Source organism: Bombina bombina, chromosome 4 (assembly GCF_027579735.1).
Source record: "Bombina bombina isolate aBomBom1 chromosome 4, aBomBom1.pri, whole genome shotgun sequence".
Taxonomy (NCBI): Eukaryota; Metazoa; Chordata; class Amphibia; order Anura; family Bombinatoridae; genus Bombina; species Bombina bombina.
Window position 1 is genome coordinate 818,598,715 of NC_069502.1, and position 17,398 is coordinate 818,616,112.

General features: G+C 41.3%; 1 protein-coding gene across 1 annotated transcript in view; it reads left to right on the forward strand.

The window, feature by feature from the left end:
• Positions 1-17,398, forward strand: part of LOC128657104 (oocyte zinc finger protein XlCOF6) — a 134,868-nt gene that overhangs the window by 69,212 nt on the left and 48,258 nt on the right. The window contains exon 5 of the mRNA XM_053711351.1: positions 5,667-5,765. Coding sequence (XP_053567326.1) covers positions 5,667-5,765 — 99 coding nt within the window. The remainder of the gene's footprint in view (positions 1-5,666; positions 5,766-17,398) is intronic.

The window sequence follows — 17,398 nt, forward strand, 5'->3', positions numbered from 1 at the left end:
ACATTTTTAAACAACTTTCCAATTTACTCTTATTCTCAATTTTGCTTCATTCTTTCAGTGTTCTTTATTAAAGGAGCAGTAATACATTACTGGGAAATAGGTGAACACATTGATAAGTCATTGACACAAGGTATATTTGTGCAGTCATCAATAAGCATCTAATTCCCAGCTTCTTAGCCTACCTAGGTATGTTTTTCAACAAAGAATACCAAGAGAAATAAGCCAATTATATAATAGAAGTAAATTGGAAAGGTTTTTTTTAAATTGTATGCTCTGTCTGAATACTGAAATAAACATTTTGGGTTTCATGTACTTTATTACGAAATACAGGTTACAGGTGAGTGTGTTGTGTCTGAGAAACGCAGGTTACAGGTGAGTGTGCACACATATTGTGTCTGAGGGGCACAGGTTACAGGTGAGTGTGCACACATATTGTGTCTGAGGGGCACAGGTTACAGGTGAGTGTGCACACATGTTGTGTCTGAGGGGCACAGGTTACAGGTGAGTGTGCACACATGTTGTGTCTGAGGGGCACAGGTTACAGGTGAGTGTGCAGGCATGTTGTGTCTGAGGGGCACAGGTTACATGTGAGTGTGCATACATGTTGTGTCTGAGGGGCACAGGTTACAGGTGAGTATGCACACATATTGTGTCTGAGGGGCACAGGTTACAGGTGAGTGTGCACATATGTTGTGTCTGAGGGGCACAGGTTACAGGTGAGTGTGCAGGCATGTTGTGTCTGAGGGGCACAGGTTACATGTGAGTGTGCATACATGTTGTGTCTGAGGGGCACAGGTTACAGGTGAGTGTGCACACATATTGTGTCTGAGGGGCACAGGTTACAGGTGAGTGTGCACACATGTTGTGTCTGAGGGGCACAGGTTACAGGTGAGTGTGCAGGCATGTTGTGTCTGAGGGGCACAGGTTACATGTGAGTGTGCATACATGTTGTGTCTGAGGGGCACAGGTTACAGGTGAGTATGCACACATATTGTGTCTGAGGGGCACAGGTTACAGGTGAGTGTGCACACATGTTGTGTCTGAGGGGCACAGGTTACAGGTGAGTGTGCAGGCATGTTGTGTCTGAGGGGCACAGGTTACATGTGAGTGTGCATACATGTTGTGTCTGAGGGGCACAGGTTACAGGTGAGTATGCACACATATTGTGTCTGAGGGGCACAGGTTACAGGTGAGTGTGCACACATATTGTGTCTGAGAGGCACAGGTTACAGGTAAGTGTGCACACATATTGTGTCTGAGGGGCACAGGTTACAGGTGAGTGTGCACACATATTGTGTCTGAGGGGCACAGGTTACAGGTGAGTGTGCACACATGTTGTGTCTGAGGGGCACAGGTTACAGGTGAGTGTGCAGGCATGTTGTGTCTGAGGGGCACAGGTTACATGTGAGTGTGCAGGCATGTTGTGTCTGAGCGGCACAGGTTACAGGTGAGTGTGCACATATGTTGTGTCTGAGGGGCACAGGTTACAGGTGAGTGTGCAGGCATGTTGTGTCTGAGGGGCACAGGTTACAGGTGAGTGTGCACACATATTGTGTCTGAGAGGCACAGGTTACAGGTAAGTGTGCACACATATTGTGTCTGAGGGGCACAGGTTACAGGTGAGTGTGCACACATATTGTGTCTGAGGGGCACAGGTTACAGGTGAGTGTGCACACATGTTGAGTCTGAGAAACGCAGGTTACAGGTGAGTGTGCATGCATATTGTGTCTGAGAAACGCAGGTTACAGGTGAGTGTGCAAACATATTGTAAGCAAGCTGGGCTGCTGCAATTGCTCAGTGCGTGCCTGATAGCACTGTATGAGTGCTCTGGATAAATGTGAGTACCCTGGTGTGATTTCTTCCACTATCTTCGATCTCTTTACTGGTACACACATGCGCCTCTTTTTTGTCTTCCCATGTTATTTCCAGATGCACACATATTGTGTCTGAGAGGCACAGGTTACAGGAATTAAGGTAGGAAAAATCTGATTGGCTGATGGAATCAGCCAATCAGATTCAAGTTCAATCCGATTGGCTGATCCAATCAGCCAATCAGATTGAGCTCGTATTCTATTGGCTGATCGGAACAACCAATAGGATGCAAGCTCAATCTGATTGGCTGATTCAATCAGCCAATTAGATTTTCCCTACCTTAATTCCGATTGGCTGATAGAATCCTATCAGCCAATCGGAATTCGAGGGACGCCATCTTGGATGACGTCATTTAAAGGAACCTTCATTCGGACTTAGGACGTCGCAAGAAGAGGATGGATCCGCGCCGGAGGTCTTCAACATGGAGCCGCTTGTCACCGCTTTGAAGAAGATGGTTGCCGGTCCGGATCTACTCTTCTGCCCGGATAGGAGGAAGACTTTGGAGCCTCTTCTGGACCTCTTCAGCCGTCGCTTGATAGAAGACTTCAGCCGGATGATGGATCTCCAGCCCCCGCTTGGGCTTGGATGAAGATTTCGGATCCTGGAGCGATCGGTGATACCTGGCATGGTGAAGACAAGGTAGGAAGATCTTCAGGTGCTTAGTGTTAGGTTTATTTAAGGGGGGTTTGGGTTAGATTAGGGGTATGTGGGTGGTGGGTTGTAATGTTGGGGGGGGGTATTGTATTTTTTTTTTTACAGGCAAAAGAGCTGAATTCTTTGGGGCATGCCCCGCAAAGGGCCCTTTTAAGGGCTGGTAAAGTAAAAGAGCTTTTCTATTTTAATTTTAGAATAGGGTAGGGCATTTTTTTATTTTGGGGGGCTTTGTTATTTTATTAGGGGGCTTAGAGTAGGTGTAATTAGTTTAACATTTTTGTAATTTTTTTTCTAATGTTTGTAAATATTTTTTTATTTTTTGTAACTTATTTTTTTTTTATTTTTTGTACTTTAGTTAGTTTATTTAATTGTATTTATTTGTAGGTATTGTATTTAATTAATTTATTGATAGTGTAGTGTTAGGTTTAATTGTAGGTAATTTATTTAATTAATTTATTGATAGTGTAGTGTTAGGTTTAATTGTAACTTAGGTTAGGATTTATTTTACAGGTAATTTTGTAATTATTTTAACTAGGTAGCTATTAAATAGTTATTAACTATTTAATAGCTATTGTACCTGGTTAAAATAAATACAAAGTTGCCTGTAAAATAAATATTAATCCTAAAATAGCTACAATATAATTATAATTTATATTGTAGCTATATTAGGGTTTATTTTACAGGTAAGTATTTAGCTTTAAATAGGAATAATTTATTTAATAAGAGTTAATTTATTTCGTTAGATTTAAATTATATTTAACTTAGGGGGGTGTTAGTGTTAGGGTTAGACTTAGCTTTAGGGGTTAATACATTTATTAGAGTAGCGGTGAGGTACGGTCGGCAGATTAGGGGTTAATGCTTGAAGTTAGGTGGCGGCGATGTTAGGGAGGGCAGATTAGTGGTTAATACTATTTATTATAGGGTTATTGAGGCGGGAGTGAGGCGGATTAGGGGTTAATACATTTATTATAGTAGCGGTGAGGTCTGTTCGGCAGATTAGGGGTTAATAAGTGTAGGTAGGTGGAGGCGACGTTGGGGGCGGCAGATTAGGGGTTAATAAATATTATGTAGGTGTCGGCGTTATTAGGGGCAGCAGATTAGGGGTACATAGGGATAACGTAGGTGGCGGCGGTGTGCGGTCGGCAGATTAGGGGTTAAAAATTTTTAATAGAGTTGCGGCTATGTGGGGGGGCCTCGGTTTAGGGGTACATAGGTAGTTTATGGGTGTTAGTGTACTTTAGAGCACAGTAGTTAAAAGCTTTATAAACCGGCGTTAGCCCAAAAAGCTCTTAACTACTGACTTTTTTTCTGCGGCTGGAGTTTTGTCGTTAGATTTCTAACGCTCACTTCATCCACGACTCTAAATACCGGCGTTAGAAAGATCCCATTGAAAAGATAGGATACGCAAATGACGTAAGGGGATCTGCGGTATGGAAAAGTCGCGGCTGCAAAGTGAGCGTTAGACCCTTTCCTGACTGACTCTAAATACCAGCGGTAGCCCAAAACCAGCGTTAGGAGCCTCTAACGCTGGTTTTGACGGCTAAAGCCAAACTCTAAATCTAGCCGATTGTGTCTGAGAAACGCAGGTTAAAGGTGAGTCTGCAAACATATTGTGTCTGAGGGGCACAGGTTACAGGTGAGTGTGCACATATGTTGTGTCTGAGAAACGCAGGTTACAGGTAAGTGTGCACACATATTGTGTCTGAGAAACGCAGGTTAAAGGTGAGTGTGCACACATATTGTGTCTGAGAAACGCAGGTTAAAGGTGAGTGTGCACACATATTGTGTCTGAGGGGCACAGGTTACAGGTGAGTGTGCACATATGTTGTGTCTGAGAAACGCAGGTTACAGGTGAGTGTGCACACATATTGTGTCTGAGGGGCACAGGTTAAAGGTGAGTGTGCAGGCATGTTGTGTCTGAGGGGCACAGGTTACAGGTGAGAGTGCAGGCATGTTGTGTCTAAGCACTTATTTTGTGTCTGAGGGAAGTAGATTACAGGTCAGTGTGCATGTATATTGTGTCTGAGGGACACAGGGTTACAGGTGAGTATACACGTATATTGTGTATTTGAAATGTAGGTTACATGTGAGTGTGCATGTATGTTGTGTCTGAGAGACATAGTGGGTTACAGGTGAGTGTGCAATGCAGTTACAGTTGAGTGTGCAGGCATCTATCAGTCTCAAAATTGCCTGTTTAAACTACAAGGTGGATTGAGGAAAATTGAATCAGCCGCCATAGAGGAATCTGTAGCCTGTAAGCCTGAAGACGGTGACACACTTACCCAATAGTAGACAACCTTGTGATCACGTGACTTTGGAGCCAGACACCGCGCACAGACGAAGTGCAAGCTGATAAACCCAGCAGCACACAGGAGGATTGTATTGAGTAAGAGTGTGACCTGAAACAACACGGAACGCCAGAAAGGTGCGGCTGGTACACCGAAAGGGTAAGATACATGCCGGAATACCGAGCGCCGTGCAAGGTAAGCACAGAGTGTAAGCTGCAGAATTTGGGAGTAAGCAGCATGATTTCATGTGTAGTTGTGTGTGTACCATAGTAAGTGGCATTTGAGGGCTGAATTAAAATATCTTAGAGCTTTGCACTGATACTATTAAGTCTTATTCAGGGCTTTTTTCCCGCATTCTGTTTTATGAACTCACAGACTCAGGATATTCTGTTATAAAGCGGAACTTCTGATTGGACTTTTATATTGAACTTTTTATCTCTCAAATTTATTTTTATCGCTCATTTTTATTACACCACAGGTGGTTTTTCATATTGATTGTGAATAAATTGAAGGTATTGTTTATATGTACACTTGTTCTCTGATTTTGTAAGATTTTATTAGGCTGTTTTGTGAAACTCTTAAATTTGTCATTATTTACTTTTATAGGGGATATTGTGTAAAGGGTTTATCCTCTTAAGAGAGTAAGAGGGAAGTGATTAACCATTAGTCAAACCAGAGGATTGGAGTGGAAGAGAGTTTTCTCCCAATATCCAATAACAGTTATTGGATATGGGGAAAAAACTCTCTTCCACTCCAATAACTTCTGGTATTTCTTTTGCTAAAGTATTTTATGATAAAGTTATAAAAACTAGATCATGTGATATAAAAACTGAATCTGCTTTATTTGTACAGATAAAGATAACACTGATATAGTGAAAGCTGAGATAACAGAAGATCTGTGTGATCAGGTGAAGACTGAGGAGGATGAACTTCCTATAAATACGGCTACAGGTGATTAGCGCATATTAAGTAAAAGGGAGATTCTTTGATGGTGACAATTTGTCTCAGATAGTTGCACGGCAGAAACATCAGTGTGCAATTCAGGTTTTATGATTCTACCATTTAGGCATCATGATGAAGCTCATAGACAGAATAAAGGGATTATTTTGACAAATTCAGCAGTAATATACAGTTTATATTTGTATAATGTTTATAAGGCAGCAACGTATTCATGTTTTGTGCTGTTGTAAGCGTCTCCCCCCCACACACACACACACTACTAATACACACTGTGTGCCACTGCTTATATACACTGTGTCACTACTAATACACACTGTGTGACACTGCTTATATACACTGTGTCTGCTGATACACACTGTGTGCCACTGCTTATATACACTGTGTCTGCTGATACACACTGTGTGCCACTGCTTATATACACTGTGTCACTACTAATACACACTGTGTGCCACTGCTTATATACACTGTGTCTGCTGATACACACTGTGTGCCACTGCTTATATACACTGTGTCTGCTGATACACACTGTGTGCCACTGCTTATATACACTGTGTAACTGCTAATACACACTGTGTGCCACTGCTTATATACACTGTGTCTGCTGATACACACTGTGTGCCACTGCTTATATACACTGTGTCTGCTGATACACCCTGTGTGCCACTGCTTATATACACTGTGTCTGCTGATACACACTGTGTGCCACTGCTTATATACACTGTGTCTGCTGATACACACTGTGTGCCACTGCTTATATACACTGTGTCACTACTAATACACACTGTGTGCCATTGCTTATATACACTGTGTCTGCTGATACACACTGTGTGACACTGCTTATATACACTGTGTCACTACTAATACACACTGTGTGCCACTGCTTTTATACACTGTGTCTGCTGATACACACTGTGTGACACTGCTTATATACACTGTGTAACTGCTGATACACACTGTTTGCCACTGCTTATATACACTGTGTCACTACTAATACACACTGTGTGCCACTGCTTTTATACACTGTGTCTGCTGATACACACTGTGTGCCACTGCTTATATACACTGTGTCTGCTGATACTCACTGTGTGCCACTGCTTATATACACTGTGTCTGCTGATACTCACTGTGTGCCACTGCTTATATACACTGTGTCTGCTGATACACACTGTGTGCCACTGCTTATATACACTGTGTCTGCTGATACACACTGTGTGACACTGCTTATATACACTGTGTCTGCTGATACACACTGTGTGACACTGCTTATATACACTGTGTCTGCTGATACACACTGTGTGACACTGCTTATATACACTGTGTCTGCTGATACACACTGTGTGCCACTGCTTATATACACTGTGTCTGCTGATACTCACTGTGTGCCACTGCTTATATACACTGTGTCTGCTGATACACACTGTGTGCCACTGCTTATATACACTGTGTCTGCTGATACACACTGTGTGACACTGCTTATATACACTGTGTCTGCTGATACACACTGTGTGCCACTGCTTATATACACTGTGTCTGCTGATACACACTGTGTGCCACTGCTTATATACACTGTGTCTGCTGATACACACTGTGTGCCACTGCTTATATACACTGTGTCACTGCTTATATACACTGTGTCTGCTGATACACACTGTGTGACACTGCTTGTATACAATGTCTGCTGATACACACTGTGTGACACTGCTTATATACACTGTGTCACTGCTGATACACACTGTGTGCCACTGCTTATATACACTGTGTCTGCTGATACACACTGTGTGTCACTGCTTATATATACTGTGTCACTACTGATACACACTGTGTGCCACTGCTTATATACATTGTGTCTGCTGATACACACTGTGTGCCACTGCTTATATACACTGTGTCTGCTGATACACACTGTGTGCCACTGCTTATATACACTGTGTCACTGCTTATATACACTGTGTGACACTGCTTATATACACTGTGTCTGCTGATACACACTGTGTGACACTGCTTATATACAATGTCTGCTGATACACACTGTGTGACACTGCTTATATACACTGTGTCACTGCTGATACACACTGTGTTCCACTGCTTATATACACTGTGTGACACTGCTTATATACACTGTGTCTGATGATACACACTGTGTGACACTGCTTATATACACTGTGTGACTGCTGATACACACTGTGTGACACTGCTTATATACACTGTGTGACTGCTGATACACACTGTGTGCCACTGCTTATATACACTGTGTCTGCTGATACACACTGTGTGACACTGCTTATATACACTGTGTGACACTGCTTATATACACTGTGTCACTGCTGATACACACTGTGTGACACTGCTTATATACACTGTGTGACACTGCTTATATACACTGTGTCACTGCTGATACACACTGTGTGACACTGCTTATATACACTGTGTGACTTGATACACACTGTGTGCCACTGCTTATATACACTGTGTCTGCTGATACAGACTGTGTGACACTGCTTATATACACTGTGTGACACTGCTTATATACACTGTGTCTGCTGATACACACTGTGTGACACTGCTTATATACACTGTGTCACTGCTGATACACACTGTGTGACACTGCTTATATACACTGTGTCTGCTGATACACACTGTGTAACACTGCTTATATACAATGTCTGCTGATACACATTGTGTGACACTGCTTATATACACTGTGTGCCACTGCTTATATACACTGTGTCACTGCTGATACACACTGTGTGCCACTGCTTATATACACTGTGTCTGCTGATACACACTGTGGGCCACTGCTTATATACACTGTGGGCCACTGCTTATATACACTGTGTCGCTGCTGATACACACTGTGTGCCACTGCTTATATACACTGTGTCTGCTGATTCACACTGTGTGCTACTGCTTATATACACTGTGTCTGCTGATTCACACTGTGTGCCACTGCTTATATACACTGTGTTGCTGCTGATACACACTGTGTGCCACTGCTTATATACACTGTGTCACTGCTGTGTCACTGTGTCATTGCGGTGTTTCCTTATTTGGACGATATCTTGGTACTAGCTCAGTCTTTACATTTAGCTGAATCTCACATGAATCAACTAGTGTTGTTTCTTCAAAAACATGGTTGGAGGATCAATTTACCAAAGAGTTTCTTGATTCCTCAGACAAAGGTAACCTTTTTAGGTTTCCATATAGATTTAGTGTCCATGACTCTGTCCTTAACAGACAAGAGACAAATGAAATTGGTTTCAGCTTGTCGAAACCTTCAGTCTCAATCATTCCCTTCAGTGGCTATGTACATGGAAGTTTTAGGTCTCATGACTACAGCATCGGACGCGATCCCCTTTGCTTGTTTTCATATGAGACCTCTGCAGCTTTGTATGTTGAATCAATGGTGCAGGGATTATACTCGAATATCACAATTGATATACTTAAATCCCAACATTTAACTCTCTCTGATTTGGTGGTTAGACCATCATCGTTTATTTCAGGGGACCACTTTTGTTCGTCCTACTTGGACTGGGATCACAACAGATGCAAGTCTTTCAGGTTGGGTAGCTGTCTGGGGATCTCTAACAGCACAAGGGGTTTGGAAACCTCAAGAGGTGAGGTTACCAATCAATATTTTAGAACTCTGTGCTATTTTCAGGGCTCTTCAGGTTTGGCCTCTGTTAAAAAGAGAACCATTCATTTGTTTTCAGACGGACAATATCACAACGGTGGCATATATCAATCATCAGGGTGGGACTTGCAGTCCCCTAGCTATGAAAGTAGTATCTCAGATACTTTTTTGGGCAGAATCCAGCTCTTGTCTAATTTCTGCGGTGCATATCCCAGGTGTAGACAATTGGGAAGTGGAATATCTCAGCCGTCAGACCTTACATCCAGGGGAGTGGTCTCTCCATCCAGATGTCTTTTGTCAGATTGTACAGATGTGGGGTCTTCCAGAAATAGATCTGATGGCTTCTCATCTAAACAAGAAACTTCCCAGGTACCTGTCCAGGTCCAGGGATCCTCAGGCGGAGATGGTGGATGCTTTAGCAGTTCCTTGGTTTTACCAACCTGCTTATATCTTTCCACCTCTAGTTCTTCCAAGAGTGATCTCCAAGATCATTATGGAACAATCGTATGTGTTTCTGATAGCACCAGCGTGGCCTCACAGGTTTTGGTATGCGGATCTTGTTCGGATGTCCAGTTACCAGCCTTGGCCACTTCCTCTAAGACCATACCTACTTTCTCAAGGGCGGTTTTTCCATCAGGATCTCAAATCGTTAAATTTGAAAGTATGGAATTTGAACGCTTAGTGCTTAGTCATAGAGGTTTCTCTAACTCAGTGATTAATACTATGCTACAGGCTCGTAACTCTGTTTCAAGGAAGATTTATTATCGAGTTTGGAAGACCTATATTTCATGGTGTTCTTCTCATAAATTCTCCTGGCATTCTTTTAGAATTCCTAGAATTTTACAGTTTCTTCAGGATGGTTTGGATAAAGGTTTGTCTGCAAGTACTTTGAAGGGACAAATCTCGTCTCTTTCTGTTTTATTTCATAGAAAGATTGCTAAGCTTCTTGATATTCACTGTTTTGTTCAGGCTTTGGTTTGTATCAAGCCTGTTATTAAATTAATTTCTACTCCTTGGAGTCTTAATTTGGTTTTGAAGAATTTGCCGGCTCCTCCTTTTGAGCCTATGCATTCTTTTAATATTAAACTACTTTCTTGGAAAGTGTTGTTTCTTTTGGCTATCTCTTCAGCTAGAATAGTTTCTGAATTGTCTGCTCTCTCTTGTGAGTCTCCTTTTCTGATTTTCCATCAGGATAAGGCTGTTTTGCGGACTTCGTTTAAATTTCTTCCTAAGGTTGTGAATTCTAACAACATTAGTAGGGAAATTGTTGTTCCTTCCTTGTGTCCCAATCCCAATAATGCTCTTGAAAGATCTTTGGATGTTGTAAGAGCTTTGAAATATTATGTTGAAGCTACTAAAGATTTCAGGAAGACTTCTAGTCTATTTGTTGTCTTATCTGGTTCTAGGAAAGGTCAGAAAGCTTCTGCCATTTCTTTGGCATCTTGGTTGAGGCTTTTGATTCATAAAGCTTATTTGGAGGAGGGACAGTCCCCGCCTCAGAGGATCACAGCTCATTCTACTAGATCAGTCTCCCCTTTTTGGGCTTTTAAGAATGAAGCTTCAGTTGATCAGATTTGCAAAGCAGCAACTTGGTCTTCTTTGCATACATTTACTAAATTTTACCATTTTGACATATTTGCTTCTTCTGAAGCAGTCTTTGGTAGAAAAGTTCTTCAGGCAGATGTTTCAGTTTGATTCTTCTGCTAATGTTTTAAGTTTGTTTTTTTTTTTTTTCAATTTATGAGAAAAATTAATTTTTTTGTGGATTTAATTTTTTCAGCGGAAAATGCCTGTTTATATTTTATCCCTCCCTTTCTAGTGAGTCTTCTGTGGACTTCCACATCTTAGGTATTTCTATACCATACGTCATTAGCTCATGGACTCTTGCCAATTACATGAAAGGAAACATACATAATTTATGTAAGAACTTACCTGATAAATTCATTTCTTTCATATTGGCAACAGTCCATGAGACCCACCCTTTTTCTGGTGGTTATGATTTTGTTGTATAAAAGCACAATTATATTTCCAGTTCCTCTTTTTGTATACTTTTTTTACTCCTTTTTCTATCACCCCACTACTTGGCTATTCGTTAAACTGAATTGTGGGTGTGGTGAGGGGTGTATTTATAGGCATTTCGAGGTTTGGGAAACTTTGCCCCTCCTGGTAGGATTGTATATCTCATACGTCACTAGCTCATGGACTCTTGCCAATCTGAAAGAAGAATATGTAAGTTCTTACATAAATTATGTTTTATGAAAAATTATGAAAGAAGAATATGTAATTTCTTACATAAATTATGTTTTTTTTTAGTAGACAACCCAAAGTATTGATCTAGGCCCATTTTGGTATAATTTATGCCACCATTTCACAGCCAAATGCGATCAAATATTTTTTTTTATTAACTTTGTCACAATTTTAGGTTTCTCACTGAAATTATTTACAAACAGCTTGTGCAATCATGGCACAAATGGTTGTAAATGCTTCTCTGGGATCCCCTTTGTTTAGAAATAGCAAATATATATGGCTTTGGCATTGCTTTTTGGTAATTAGAAGGCCGCTAAATGCCGCTGCGCACCACACTTGTATTATGCCCAGCAGTGAAGGGGTTAATTAGGTAGCTTTTAGGGTTAATTTTAGCTTTAGTGTAGAGATCAGCCTCCCATCTGATAATCCCTCCTCCTGATCCCTCCCTGACCCCTCTCAAACAGCTCTCTTCCCTCCCCCACCCCACAATTGTCACTCCCATGTTGAATGTCTGCCAGTACTAAAATAAAAGGCTGCTTTTCTTTATATATATATATATATATATATATATATATATATATATATATATATATATTTAAGTTTTTAAATATTTTTTGCAGTGTATGATCCCCTTTTACCCCCAACCTCCCTGATACCCCCAAACAGCTCTCTAACTCTCCCTCCACTACCTATTTGTCACCATTTTAGGTACTATTTTTTTCCCTATCTGTGTAGCCTGGCATAGCGGTCTTGCCCTCCTCCCGCCCCCTCCAGTGATGGGCCACCCACCCGCCTCCCTCCTTACGCTCTCACCCACCAACGATCGGCATCACCGCTGTCCGATATAGAGATGGCCACAGGATGGCCCTCTCTGCATCGGAAACTCTGCAAATCTATATTTGCAGTGCCCTACTCGTGGGGCATGCAGAAATAGAGCAATCTCGCTATTTTGAGTGAGATTGTGGCAGAGAGAAACCCAGGACTACAGTAACGTACAGGGTACGTCACTGGTCCTTAAGAGCATAACGACCATCGTCGTACAGGGTACGATGCTGGTTGTTAAGGGGTTAATTTAAGGATAGAACACATAAACGCTCTGCTAAGAGAAATGCTGTACACCTTGGAAGTAGGGGAGGTTAATATCCTTCAGTAATCCAATGCTAAATTTTACAAATCCCACCTAAGCAGCCTATTTCCTTCCTTCTTCCAGAAGGTATTTCTGAAATGGTGTTGAAGGAACTGAACAAAGCAGGTTCTCCTTTTGTTCTATCACCAACATATAAGCCATGTTTCCTATTCCTAACTCAGTTATAGAGGCAAACAACTAAACATCTAGAGGATAGTATGTCATTTCTCATGCATAAGAAATTGGAAACTTTTCATAGGCAATCCTTCTAGATTACAGGTTCCTATTTCACCCTGCTTTAAAGGGACACTAAACACATGCTTAAAATCCTTAAATCTTGCTCCTTCTAATCAATCAAAATGAAGTTAGCATGAATGTCTATGCCCACTTGTCATCTTACCCCAAATTGTTAAAAAAAAGTGTTTTCAATAACAATGGTATACCTGTGCTCTATGGGTGTATGCATGCCGCCATATTGTGACGTGCGTTACACACAGGTACACCAGTCACATGACACGCACGCATAGTGTTCTATTATGTATTTGCTGCTTAGAAGGAATCACATCTGCAGCACACGCTCACTGTGATGCATACAACAGCAGCACATGTGATTCTTGCAGAGCGTGTGCTGCAGTGTTTGTGGAGATAATCTAATAGTAATAAGAATTTTAACACAGCAATACATAAGTTAGTAAATGCGGCGTCATGAACAAGAATTGAAAGTAACAAGCTCTGGGAATCTGTTTTACGAACATCTTTGTCAGATCAGTGGTGAGAAAGAGTTTACAGTACGCCAATATTACCATCACTAATCTGACAACCAGATGGAATCAGCATCTGGCGATATTGCACCAATCGGATCATTGTCTAAGTAAACGCCCCTATGTACTGTGATCTCACTCAATGGGTAGTTCAAAGATGTTTTTCCTAAAACAGATGACATGGTTGGCCCATGAAAATGTTGTTTGAGCTAATACAAATTGATATAGATATGTTACTGACCAGATTTGATAATAGTGGTAATGTGCTACAAAACTTTTTCACACTGTTCATCTGACAACTAGGTGAAGGGGGCGTCTGGCGATATTGCACCAATCAGATCATAGTGTCCGGTATGTACTCTACTACAACAATCCTCAAGCGTGTAGCTTCTATATCTATATAGCTAGGGAGCCGGCTAAGTGATTGACATTAGTTTGAACATGCTCCCCAGACGCTGGTAACAGGCTGCAGTTGTGGAGTTTGCAAACGCTCCCTGGCAGTGACAGACTAGGCTGCCTTTTGTTAGCGGGCGTGTGGAGTCATGCTTTGAGCCCAAGGTGTAATCTAACTTTCGGGCTGGAAGGGTAAGGATCTCCCAGTGCAGTATTATGCACTGCAGGGTCAGGAGTGCTTAGCAACCATTGTATATAACCGGAGCTTGTATTTTTCTATTATTTATTATTATTCTTTATTTATAAAGCGCCAACAGATTCCGCAGCGCTGTCCATGGGTACAAAGATAAAAGTACAGTACAATACAATATAGAAGACACCAAAGTTTAACAAAACAAATACATGGGGAATTGAGGGCCCTGTTCCCGTGGGAACTTACAATCTAGATGGTAGGAGGGTGAGAAACAGGAGGTGGGGACTGCAAAAGTGAGAATGATGTTAGTGTGGAGTTAGATGGGGCAGCAGTTAGGCAGGTAGAATTAATTTTTTACTGATTTAGAGATAGGCTTCCATGAACAGAAAGGTCTTTAGGGAGCATTTAAAGGAGGAAAGGTTAGGGGAAAGTCTAACAGCTCTGGGAAGTGCATTCCAGATGGTTGGTGCCGCACGAGAGAAGTCCTGTAGCCTGGCATGGGAGGAGCTGATGGTAGAAGATGCAAGGAGCAGGTCATTGTTAGATCTTAGGGGGCGGGCTGGAGTATATTTCTTGATGAGTGAGGACAGGTAGGGGGGGGGCTACGTTGGTAAGGGCTTTGTAGGTCAGGATGAGAATTTTGAATTTAATTCTGCTGTGGATGGGTAGCCAGTGAAGGGACTCGCAGAGAGGTGCAGCAGATACAGAGCGTCGGGAGAGGTGGATTAGCCTAGCAGAGGCATTTAGGATGGATTGAAGAGGGGAGAGGCGGGAGAGAGGGAGGAGTGGGATAGACCAGGTATTCTATGCAAGACGTATCGTTTATTTCTGGACTGATATCCCCTTTCCTTCCCAGAGCTTGTTACTTTCAATTCTTGTTCATGACGCCGCATTTACTAACTTATGTATTGCTGTGTTAAAATTCTTATTACTATTAGATTATCTCCACAAACGCACGCTCTGCAAGAATCACATGTGCTGCTGTTGTATGCATCACAGTGAGCGTGTGCTGCAGATGTGATTCCTTCTAAGCAGCAAATGCATAATAGAACACTATGCGTGCGTGTCATGTGACTGGTGTACCTGTGTGTAACGCACGTCACAATATGGCGGCATGCATACACCCATAGAGCACAGGTATACCATTGTTATTGAAAACACTTTTTTTGAACAATTTGGGGTAAGATGACAAGTGAGCATAGACATTCATGCTAACTTCATTTTGATTGATTAGAAGGAGCAAGATTTAAGGATTTTAGCAGGCAGGTGTTAAGTGTCCCTTTAAAGCAGGGGTGTCCAAACTTTGCTCTCCAGAGGTTTTGGAACTACATTTCCGAGGATGCTCAGCCAGCATTTTATCTAGCTGAGCATCATGGGAAATGTAGTTCCAAAACCTCTGGAGAGCAAAGTTTGGACACCCCTGCTTTAAAGGGACATTAAACACTTTGCTATGATAGTGTAAAATTTATATTCATATAAAAAAACTCTGCAATATAATTTTATTATTTATTTTGTCCCCTTTTCCTGTAATTCTAATCTGAATTTGTGAGCTTTTCCGATCCTGTTAGAAATGGAAGTGCAGAACACACAGAAATTAGCTACACACTCTAGTGACCTATTTATAACTGTCCCTAATTGGCCACAGCAAGGAATGTAACCTAGGTTACAGCAGCTCCCATTGTTTTATAGACATTAAATCTTTACACTTATTTCGTCACTAATGAAACTTTAAATACAGCTACAGGTTATTCTCAGACAAATCTTTTATTTGAATGCATCATTCTATCTAGCATTTATTTAGGGCTAGATTACAAGTGGAGCTCTAAATATTGCTTGCATGCAAGCAATATTAGCACTCCACTTTTTAATACCACCGCACTCAAATATCATTTGCTGGTATTACAAGTACAGGTAAATCGCAATGCGAACGCGAGCTCGCGTTCGTATTGTGAGCCTCGTTCTGATACCATCACAGACGGCATCAGAACCTCACGCAGCAAAGGGGGTAAGTAGAGCAGCGATGGGCAGCATTTTTAAATATATATCTATATGAATATATACATACAGTATATATTTCTCCAACATAGGTGTGTCCGGTCCACGGCGTCATCCTTACTTGTGGGATATTCTCTTCCCCAACAGGAAATGGCAAAGAGCCCAGCAAAGCTGGTCACATGATCCCTCCTAGGCTCCGCCTACCCCAGTCATTCTCTTTGCCGTTGTACAGGCAACATCTCCACGGAGATGGCTTAGAGTTTTTTAGTGTTTAACTGTAGTTTTTCTTATTCAATCAAGAGTTTGTTATTTTAAAATAGTGCTGGTATGTACTATTTACTCAGAAACAGAAAAGAGATGAAGATTTCTGTTTGTATGAGGAAAATGATTTTAGCACCGTAACTAAAATCCATGGCTGTTCCACACAGGACTGTTGAGAGCAATTAACTTCAGTTGGGGGAACAGTGTGCAGTCTCTTACTGCTTGAGGTATGACACATTCTAACAAGACGATGTAATGCTGGAAGCTGTCATTTTCCCTATGGGTTCCGGTAAGCCATGTTTATTAAGATAGTAAATAAGGGCTTCACAAGGGCTTATTAAGACTGTAGACTTTTTCTGGGCTAAATCGATTCATTATTAACACATATTTAGCCTTGAGGAATCATTTATTCTGGGTATTTTGATATGATTATATCGGCAGGCACTGTTTTAGACACCTTATTCTTTAGGGGCTTTCCCTAATCATAGTCAGAGCCTCATTTTCGCGCCGGTATGGCGCACTTGTTTTTGAGGACAGCATGGCATGCAGCTGCATGTGTGTGGAGCTCTGATACATAGAAAAGTCTTTCTGAAGGCATCATTTGGTATCGTATTCCCCTTTGGGCTTGGTTGGGTCTCAGCAAAGCAGATTCCAGGGACTGTAAAGGGGTTAAATATAAAAACGGCTCCGGTTCCGTTATTTTAAGGGTTAAAGCTTCCAAATTTGGTGTGCAATACTTTTAAGGCTTTAAGACACTGTGGTGAAATTTTGGTGAATTTTGAACAATTCCTTCATACTTTTTCGCAATTGCAGTAATAAAGTGTGTTTAGTTTAAAATTTAAAGTGACAGTAACGGTTTTATTTTAAAACGTTTTTTGTGCTTTGTTATCAAGTTTATGCCTGTTTAACATGTCTGAACTACCAGATAGATTGTGTTCTGACTGTGGGGAAACCAAGGTTCCTTCTCATTTAACTATATGTATTTTATGTCATAAAAAAATTTAGTAAAAATGATGC